At 41.8% G+C, this 11,057-nt stretch overlaps 1 protein-coding gene across 1 annotated transcript; it reads left to right on the forward strand.

The window, feature by feature from the left end:
- The first annotated feature begins 3,701 nt into the window (after positions 1 to 3,701).
- Positions 3,702 to 9,798, forward strand: LOC108438410 (keratin, type I cytoskeletal 13-like). Its single transcript, XM_017716202.2, has 8 exons — positions 3,702 to 4,322; positions 5,249 to 5,331; positions 6,300 to 6,456; positions 6,707 to 6,868; positions 7,663 to 7,788; positions 7,880 to 7,954; positions 8,045 to 8,193; positions 9,614 to 9,798. The coding sequence occupies exons 1-8, from the start codon at positions 3,801 to 3,803 to the stop codon at positions 9,738 to 9,740; spliced, it is 1,401 nt and encodes a 466-aa protein (XP_017571691.1). The 5' UTR covers positions 3,702 to 3,800; the 3' UTR covers positions 9,741 to 9,798.
- Positions 9,799 to 11,057: the final 1,259 nt, after the last annotated feature.

Raw genomic sequence — 11,057 nt, forward strand, 5'->3', positions numbered from 1 at the left:
GCACTGTCCATTGCTCTGGATGGTTGACCCAAGATATTTGAAGTCATCCACCTTTATGACCTCTACTCCTTGCATCTTCACCTTTCCACCTGCCTCCCTCTCATTCACACACATGTATTCCATCTTGTCTCTACTGACCTTCATTCCTCTCCTCTCCAGTGCAAACCTCCACCTCTCCAGATTCTCTTCCACCTGTGGCATCTCCTGCTAAGGATATAATCCACCTGTGTGCACCTCCCTCCACTCTTGTATGTCACCCTGTGTTCTTCCCTCTTCTGAAAATACGTGTTCACCACAGCCATTTCCATTCTCTTTGCAAAATCTACGACCATCTGACCTTCCGCATTTCTGTCTTTCACACCATACATACCCAGCACCTCTTCATCCCCTCTGTTCCCTTCACCAACATGTCCATTGAAGTCTGCACCAATCACCAATCTCTCCTCTCTAGGGACACCATCTACCACTTCATCCATCTTACTCCAAAATTCCTCTTTCTCCTCTAACTGACAACCAACCTGTGGTGCATATGAACTGACCACATTCAAAATTACACCATCAACCTCCAACTTCGGGCTCATGATCCTGTCTGACACTCTCTTTACATCCAGAACACTTTTCCCAAGCTGTTCCTTTAGGATTATCCCTACTCCATTTCTCTTCCTCTCTACACCATGATAGAACAGTTTGAATCCACCTCCAATGTTCCTGGCCTTGCTTCCTTTCCATCTGGTCACCTGGACACACAGAATATCTACCTTCCTTCTCTCCATCATGTCTGCAAGCTCTCTGCCTTTACCAGTCATTGTCCCTATGTTCAGAGTCCCTACTCTAACCTCCACACTCCTGCCTTTCCTTCTCTCTCGCTGCCTTCTAACCCGCCTTCCTCCTCTCCTCTTTGATGGTCTTCGACCTACAGTAGTCCAATTTCCACCGGCACCCTGCTGGTCAACAGCAGCGGAGGCGTTCGTTGTTAACCCGGGCCTCGACCGATCCGGTATGGCAATCATATCTGTGATCCGCATGATAGTTTTGGCACAAGTTTTACGCCGGATGCCCTTCCTGATGCAACCCTCACCATTTATCCAGACTTGGGACCCGCACCAGAAGTACACAAAGTACACCCCTAATGGCTTGTTTAAGAACCCGACATGAATCTAATGTAGACTTTTTCTTAGGATCTTTCTCAAGAACACACTTAGGAAAGTTAGGAAGATAGTAAAAAATTAAAAATGGCAAATTAAGCTGTGCTTCCATCCACTACAGCTCTGTAGAAACTCTAGAAGATATAGCTGCTATGATTAGGTCTACGGGCCCAGCCTGCACCACCAGCATGGTACTGAGGTGCCACAAGTTCAGGGAACTCCAATTCCCAGAAGCCCTCGGGCTGATTAGGCCCAACCTGGCACACCTGTGGACTCCTCTACTTAAGGTCATGGCAAACAGCAGCCCTTTGACAAACCTTTATAGAGGGGTGACCGGTACAGCACACAGCCCAGGTGGGTATTCAGACAAAAAGGGAAGGAAAAAGAAAACAAAATAAAAAAGAAAAGAAGGTTGAAAAAATAAGAGATAGAAATCGCCCCAAAGCTACTTAAAAGACAAAAAGAAGACTTGAACAAGAAACGGCTCCAAGCCATACAAGAGATGTTTGCTCCACAAAAAGCAAACAAGTGAAACATAAATATGACCTTCCTCTGAGAATCACAGAGGAAGTGTCTTTCGTTTTCTGATTATCTTTTGTTTCACTCTTCTACCTCAGTCTTTGTTTGAGCTGCTTTCAGCATCCCCTTTGTTTGCCATTTTCCTGCTTTTTTGCTTCCCTTTCGTTGAGGTGGTCTCCCTGTTTTTGCCTGTTCTTCCCGGTCTGAACTGAGTTCCAGTCGTTGATATGAACTTCTGAGTAGTTTGTTCTGTTCAGGGTTTTAAAGGTTAATATAACTCAGAGTTGGTCTGGTTAGTGTCAGCCTTCAGGCTAAAACCCACTGCAACAAATTTGAGTGCTGTCAGCCACCTTCAGCACTGCAGGGCAAGCAGGTATGAACACTACCTACATACCACCACTACAGCCCCCAGCACAGCCCTGGGAACTGGGATCAGTAACACAGGTGCAGGCTGAGTGAAGGGGGTCCGAGAGTACAAATTTAAAGTGTCAATGTCAAGAATACTGTTTCTCAACATAAAACAGCAAAGAACTTTTTTTTTTCATCGTCTATGGTACATAATGACATTAAAAGACTCTGGAGAAATCTCTGTATATAAGGGACGAGGCCAAAAACCAGTATTAGCTAGCAGCACTGCATTAAAAACAGACATGATTCTGTAGTGGAAATCACTGCATGTGCTCAAACACTTCTGAAAACCAAGGTCTTTGAAAACAGTTCATCACTGCATCCACAAATGCTGTTAAAACTCAAACACAAAAGAAACCAAATATAAACAGGATCCAGAAACGCTGCCACCTCAGCTCAGAAGTAAAGAGTAAACATGAAGCAGGTTTGAAGGTGGTTAGGGTTACTGAACCTGCTCAGGCTCGGTGACTGAGTTTTTTCTTGGCAAAAACAAAAAGTGTCTGCTGCCAAACAGACGTGTGCCAGTGTTGACTTTTTTCTGGTGGATATTTGCATATAAATCATGCGTGGGTTTGTTTAGGTCTTTATCTTCCACCCAATGAGTTAAGGAAATCTCACACATGGTGTTATGTGGATTTGATATATGCTTGCTTCATATCCAACTTAGACTGTGTCCTGTGTGGACATATATGCGGCACATATGCCAACTTATTTGAAATTGGCCATTTTCAAATATGGGACATATTTTCAGCTTATTTGGGGGCAGTCGTGGGCTGGAGGTTAGGGAACTGGCCCTGTGACCGGAAGGTTGCCGGTTCGATCCCGGTTTGTGTCCTTGAGCAAGACACCTAACCCCCAATTGCTCCCCGGGAGCCGTGGATAGGGCTGCCCACTGCTCCAGGCAAGTGCGCTCACTACCCCGTAGTGTGTGTGTATTCACTAGTGTGTATGTGGTGTTTCACGTCACAGATGGGTTAAATGCGGAGGTGGAATTTCCCTGTTTGTGGGCTTAAAAAAGTATCACTTAACTATGCGTTTAACATAACAAAAGATATGAAAGAAAATCGTATATGGATGGAATGTATTACTCACATGCTAGCTTCATGTTATGCTCCATATTCTATGCATGTATGTGCAATATGAAACTTGTGTGTATATAGACTTAATATAAGACCATATATTTTCAAATATATATCTAATCCTATCATATATGCATAAATGGACACATATCATATTTGTGTATGGACTGAGGCATCGTAAGGAAGTTTGATTGTGCTGTAAAACAGGAATCTTTGCCCGTGGCTTTCTTGGTTTAAGGCTGAAAAGATCCTATTCATGATTTAGAGCCTTCACTGAGTCCCCCTTCATGCTGAGAACAGTCCCTCATGCTTGAGGTATTTAGAACCTAAAGGTAAAAGCTGTTGAATGATGATGATTGAAACATGGATCTGTGTATCAAGTGCACAGAAATGAAGGTGATAGCCTGAGAAAGAAGCAACAACTGTCAATCAATCTGTCATTAAAGCCAGCCTGAACGCTTGACCTCATACCAAAACGATGGTAGAACTTCTGTGTCAGCAAGTTTCACAACATGCAAATGTGATGTGCCCCTGGGAATCCTCCTAGTTCTGAAGGTGGATGAGCAGACCAGGGTATAAATGCAGGCCGAGTCTGTCCTCCTCACTCACTCTCATCAGAGCAGAGTAAAGCAGAAAGCCTCCATCGAACATGGCCACCGTCTTTCCCGCCCGCAGCAGCTTCATCTCTGGAGGTTCCTTTGCTGGAGGAGCTGGAGGAGCCTCCCGCATGTCCATGTCTGCTGGAGGGGGAAGCCGCGTCAGCGCCATGAGGGCCGGAAGCGTCTATGGAGGAGCTGGAGGCTCTGGAGTTCGCATCTCCCAGGCTTCGCGCTCTGCATCCCTGGGCAGCTCCGCTGGAGGCTTTGGCTTCAGCTCTGGTGGTGGCTTCGGTGCAGGTTTTGGTGCTGGTGCAGGTTTTGGTGGTGGTGCTAGTGCTGGATTTGGCGCTGGAACCACCAGTGCAGCAGATGGCAGCATCCTTGGCAACGAGAAGTTCACCATGCAGAACCTCAACGATCGTCTGGCCTCCTACCTGGAGAAGGTGCACTCCCTGGAGAAGGCCAACGCTGAGCTGGAACTGAAGATCCGCCAGTTCCTGGAGAGCAGAACCTCACCTGCTGCACGAGACCAGACGACCTACTTGGGGACCATTTCAGAGCTCCAGGCTAAAGTAAAGCAACCCGCGCTCACCTTTTAGGAAAAATCAGTCTTGCTGTGATTTTGCATTGGCATACTTATAATAAACTATATATTTTAAAATAGCATTTCAGTAAAGGCATTCAATAACTCACCATATAGCACATGCACTCTTGTAATTAGCATATGCACTCTTATCATTAGCATATACAAGCTTATAATTAGCCTATGCATTCATATAATTAGCATATGCATTCAAATAATTAGGATATGCACTCTTATAATTAGCATATTTAGCCAACACAGAACTATTTTCTACATGCATTCATATGGTAACTAGTAAATTAGCATATGGAACCTTACCCTGCAGTTTCATGCAACTTTATAACTAGCAAATTAGCATATGCAACTTTACACCTTCAGTTTGTGCAACTTTTTAACTAGCTGTTTAGCATATGCAAACCTAGAACTGGCAAATTGACATGCATTCTCATTGTAAGCAGTTTAGCATATCGTTGATAAACATGTCTTTATATTAACTCTTCTACGATATTCGAGCACAGCCGCTGTCCATTTTTACCCTATGCTGTATATGTACTAGTTCAGACCGTAACTCTTTATCCAGATGGTCCACTGTAGATGCTTTGCAGAGGCTCAGTCTGTCTTTAATTAACATTCAGATAAACATCTGTTTAATGCAACTGAACTTGAACTTGAGTGTAAACGATTCTATTAAATCAGCCCTCAACCTACGGCTGCTATGGGGGGTGTGACCACTCTTAGTGAAGCAACTACAACACCACTGGGTTACAGCTGTTCCTGGTGTGCGCCACACAGCATCCAGCGTTCTAGATTAGGAAACATTCTTCTGACCAGTTTGACCGTTTCCTCTGTACTGTGTTCTGGTACCGTGTCTGTTCCTCACCCGTCTAAAGTTATTCTTTCCATTGATGTTCTCAGATCCTGGACGCCATCCAGCTGAAGGGCACCGTCCACCTCAGCATTGACAACGCCAGCCTGGCAGCAGACGACTTCAGGACCAAGTGAGAGTTTAGACGCTTCTTATCTCTGAACAGCTCTGACTTGCATGATTTCTTTTAAGTACTTTCAGTTCTAGGTATTAAGAGGGTGAGTGTGTAGTAGAAACAGAGTACTAGATAATTAAACTAGGTAGCATAATGGTGAATTCAAAAACAGTCTAACTAAATTATGCAATGTCTAACAGGTTCTACACTGCAAAAAAATCCTAAATGTAGTTAAAATTTCTAATATTTCTCATGTTAGAGTCTTAAGAGCATTAGCCTATTATTCAACTTACCTCTAGACGTTTTTTACTTGTTTTGAATGATGTTTTTCTACTGAAAGTGTCTTTTTCCAGTGGCAGATCAGTTTGTGTTTCAACAAATAATGTTTAAAACAAATGAAATGATCTGCCACTGGAACAAAACACTTTAACTAGATTAAAATGACCTAAAACAGGTAAAAATATTGACACAAAGGGTTAAAATCTCAATATTCTTAGAACTCTCTCGTAGTAAGAGATTTTAAACATTGAGTAGATTTAAGGTGTTTTTACTCACTAAAACATCGTTTTTATTAAGTAAATCAGTAGACACTTAATAGATGGTTCTTCAAGGGTTCTTTGATGAAGACAATAGTTCTGTATAGAAACTATACAATGTGTTATGGTTCTATAAAGAACCTTTTTTTGAAAATGGTTCTATAGAGCACCAAAAAGGGTTCTGTTATTGTAGCAAGCTTGACATTGTCACAACAGCAGCCATAATCAGCACATTATCCATCGATCTGAAGAACCATTTCCCCATGCAGAGAACCAATTAAGCATGCAAATGGTTTTTAGAGTGGTTATGGTCAAATATAGAACGAGTATCCTTACTATAGAACCCTTGAAGAACTGTCTTTTTAAGAGTGTAAAGGACAGTTTTGGAAACTAGAACCACGCTGTCAGCTCAGTGAGAGGAGAGAATGAGCAGAACGTGTCTTTGTTCAGGTACGAGAACGAGCTGGCCATGCGCCAGTCTGTGGAGGCCGATATTGCTGGACTAAAGAGGGTTCTAGATGAGCTGAACATGACCAAAAAAGACCTAGCGCTGCAGATCGAGGCCCTGACAGAGGAGCTGGCCTTCCTCAAGAAGAACCACGAGGAGGTGATTAGTACTAAAGATCGTTCTCTGTGTCAAATAGTACAATAAGTTCCTGTTTGTGTTATGCTGGTAGAACCCCATGCTGAAGCCTTCTTAGATGTAGAACCTAGTTAGACCTTTTGAAAAATCAAAGTAAAGGTGTACAGATATAATCTAGAACCAGTCCAGGTTTCTGTGGGTGTATGAGGGTGTATATGCACTGACCAGTGAATGAGTAGGTCCAGAGATGGCGTTCATCTCCATCTTCCTCCAGGACCTGCTGTCCACGCGCACTGAGATGAGTGGACAGATCCACGTGGAGGTCGACGCTGCGCCACAGGAAGATCTGACCAAAGTTCTGGAGGAGATCCGTGAGCACTATGAGGCCGTTGCTGCCAAGAGCCAGAGGGACCTGGAGGGATGGTTCCAGGCCAAGGTTGGTTCCTCCAAACCGTTCAGTCTGCTAACTATATTTTATATTAAACAGAAAATACAGTGAATTAAGCGTTTTGATATACTCACCATAATCTTTTGTAAACTTTAGGGTGAGTTATAATGTCATTGTAATGTTCTTATTAAGCCTTATCTACCCAATAAAGGTTCATTACTACTTCATCAATCAGTAGCTACACAGAATCAAGCACTTTTATTTGAGTATTAATTATAAATCAGTCTGTATTATTAAATACGTGTGTGATTAGACTGATTAGACTCAGTCTAACAGGTTAGATATTGACGAGAAGCTGGTAATGAATGCAGTTCTTGGTAAAATAAGGCTTATACAGCAGAAAGCTATGGAGCCCCTGGAGGTATATGGGACCTGTTTTCAGGTAAAAATCTAGTGTACACTAGATACTACCAAATAAGTACTAGTTATTATATGGTGCACACCAGATGTGTATCCTGTGCACACCTGTGCACTGTGGGCTCACCACATGTATATCTGGTGCTAATCTGATAGTATCTGGTGCTCATCACATAGTATCTGATGGCATCAGATGCTCGTCTCATAGTAATTGGTGCTTAACTGATACCGTTTGGTGCTCACCTGATGGTACCTAGTGGTCACCACATAGTATCTGATGTGCACCACATAGTATCTAGTGCTAACCTGATAGTATCCGATGAAGCAATTAACCACCACTTCAGACCACCTCAGACCCCCTCAGCCCACCACGTACAGAGGCTTACGACTCAATGTCCTCCTGACTCTCTCTGTTCTCCTACCAGTCGGAGACCCTGAAGCAGGAAGTTGCCACCAGCACAGAAACACTGCAGACCTCCAAGACAGAAGTGAACACGGTGAAGAGCTCGGTGCAGTCTCTGGAGATTGAGCTTCAGTCTCTATTAGCCATGGTGAGACCACAGAACCGCTCCGTTACAAACTTAACATCCATTCTGTAACGTTTACGGTGAAGTTTAACCGAATTCCTGCTCCTGGTCACAGAAAGCGTCCATGGAGAGCACGTTGGCCGAGACTCAGACGCGCTACTCCATGCAGCTGTCGGGCTACCAAGCGCAGGTGAGGCCTGAACGTCTCTTATACTTCATTCAGGAACATCTGAAGTTTGCTGCTTCCTTTGGGGCTTAACGTGCATGTGCTGGTCTTCAGGTGAGCAGTCTAGAGGACCAGCTGGTGCAGCTCCGCGCTGACCTGGAGCGTCAGGGTCAGGAGTACCAGATGCTGCTGGATATCAAGTCCCGATTGGAGATGGAGATCACAGAGTACAGGAGGCTGCTGGACGCAGAAGCCAGTGGCAGGTATATAACCTGCAGAATATCACTATAACCCACATAGAATAGAATTTATACCTAATTAGAATACCAATTGTGCAGCTAGGGTGTTGCTAGGTGGTTGCTATGGCATCTCAGATGGTTGTAGAATGTTATTATGCATTTGCTATTGTATCCCAGGTAGTTGCTTGAATGTTGGTAGGTGGTTGCTATGGTATTCCAGATGGTTGGTAGTTGGTTGCAGATGGATGCTATGATATCCTACATAGTTAAATCGGTTTTACTAATGGACTTTAATCACTGTACCCACTTTTATACCCCTTCATTCTTATGGGGGAAAAAAATGATCCAATACTTAAAAACAAAAAACTGTATACAAGCCCACCATTCACCATCAGACCAAACTTTCCGGAGTTGGAATGGTGTAGATATTTTGAAAACTACAGCATTAATTAGCGGACAAAATTCCAGCAGAAAAACAAGAAGAGGAAGACGAAGAGAAAGAATATACCATGAGGTGACACTAGTGCTTTGCGATCACTAACTGTGATTAATATTGCTTTAATCATCTTCAGAGAAGATCTATAGGGAAAGTAACATCATGTGTCTGTTGCATTTCACGTTCTTCTGACTGCATTTCAATTCAGCACAAATTCCTCTCCAGACAGTAAAACTTTTATTTCATTGCTGATTTTTTAGTTGGAAACAGGTAAAATACTGAATTCGTCCCATTAGAAAACTATCCAATCTTGATTGTTCCCTCTCTGTGGTATCTAGGTTAAGTCATCTGAGCTGCTCTCTTACTGGTTAGGATTTCAACAGCTCAACTGAAGGAATTACACATTAGATCGACTCCCAACATTATTAGGAAGTGACAGAAAAAAGCGACAGAGCAAATAATCACTAACAATAATAGAATTTAGTGATATGTTGAATTTATGAACTTTTATTTCTCTTTGCTGTTGAGGACACTGGACTTTACTGCACATTCTCTACAGACTGTAATTGTGTTAGTGTGTTAATTTCATGTAAACTGTTTATATTTACTGTCAGCTTTGGTTTTGTCATTTCACTTCATATCTTCAGAGATTTGTTTGCAGTGTAAACAGCACAAAACATGTTTTCATTTCCGAATTGGGCCATTTTCATACCTGGTGCTGAAATCTGATATACATATATCTAAAATGTAGCAAATCAACCACGACTCAAAATTCATCATCATTTCACGCAGGTCAATCTGAATCAGCCATTTAAGCAAATCCATCAGATTTTAAAGGAAGAACGTCAGATTTGAGCCACTTTTGCGTTCAATGTGAACAAAGCCTAATAATCCAGATCTGTTATTCTGGGATTGTGGAAACCTGATCAGCAGTTCCACAGCATGAAGTCAGCATTACAGTGACTGTGGAAAGAACCTATCAAAAGCATGTTCTCCATGTTCCTCCAGCGCCTCCATCTCCTCCAGCACCAGCTCCACTACCAAAGCGGCCGTGATCAAGGTGGTGGAAGAGGTGGTGGATGGGAAGGTGGTCTCCTCGTCCTCCTCCACAACAACATCAATCACTCGCAAGTGAAGTTCCTCCGACCTGCACTTCAAAAACAAGCCCTCCAACGAGTGAGACACAAATAAAGCTTTCCTTCAGTGACAATATAACTGTGTATCCGTGTTCTTTACTGCACCACAGGTGTCTTTCAATCCTGAAAGACGAACGGAACGAAAAGAAAATATCTTGCAATAATGCAAGATATCTTCAAATAAAGTTAGACATCCTGAAGTAAAATACATTCTTACATGAAATCAAACATCTGTAAATAAATATAAACAATTTAAAATAAAAGCAGTTTTAATAAAAGCAGCCATTGTAAAATAAAACCTGACAGCTTTAAATAAAAGTTCATACAAGGTTTACATAAACAAGACATATTTGAATAAAGTTTTCAAAAATTTTAAATCTTTCAATAAAACAAAACATAGGAAAAAAAAGGCTGACCCCTGTTGGAGACACACTGCTTTTTCTGTGGAAAGATGCAGACCACAAAAATGAAGAAGCTCGCAAGCTAAATGCTAAAGCTAGTTCACACAGCATTACGGTAGTCAGAGTTTTTTGAGACTGCAAAGCCACAACAAAGAAAGTCGCCATAAATAATCCACCCTTAATGGATTTTACTCTTAATGTAAGTACAATTTCTGCAATTTTCTATCATTTTCATAGTTTCATCAGGTCTCAGAATATCTGTGAGTTTCTGATTCTTTGTTAGCCAGCAAGCTATTGTGAATGGCATTCATAACTAGCATGCTAGCTATCTGTTCAGCCGTGAAATTGCTTACGTTAGCCAGTGTGCTTCAGGCTAGAGAACCTGAATAGTGGAGAGTTACCGCTCTGTAGTGTCTTCCATGTTTCTCAAACAAACATCACAGTTTATAAATGCGTAAATATTTAAAAATAAAATAAATATTAATTTCCTGGACATGAACATGTATTAAACATTTTAACAGAGCTGTTTTTATTTTTAAGAGCGTTTGAACTCGAGTTATAAGAGTTTACTATGGCACCTATTTTCATGATGCCAGTGAACGTAAAGAACCAATAATGCTAACTAATCAGCACATACAGGTCCTTCTCAAAAAATTAGCATATTGTGATAAAGTTCATTATTTTCTGTAATGTACTGATAAACATTAGACTTTCATATATTTTAGATTCATTACACACAACTGAAGTTGTTCAAGCCTTTTATTTTTTTAATATTGATGATTTGGGCAAAAAAGTAAAGAAAAAACGAAAATCCCTATCTCAAAAAATTAGCATATTTCATCCGACCAATAAAAGAAAAGTGTTTTTAATACAAAAATGTCAACCTTCAAATAATTATGTTCAGTTATGCACTCA

Source organism: Pygocentrus nattereri, chromosome 27, assembly GCF_015220715.1.
Source record: "Pygocentrus nattereri isolate fPygNat1 chromosome 27, fPygNat1.pri, whole genome shotgun sequence".
NCBI classification, from domain to species: Eukaryota; Metazoa; Chordata; class Actinopteri; order Characiformes; family Serrasalmidae; genus Pygocentrus; species Pygocentrus nattereri.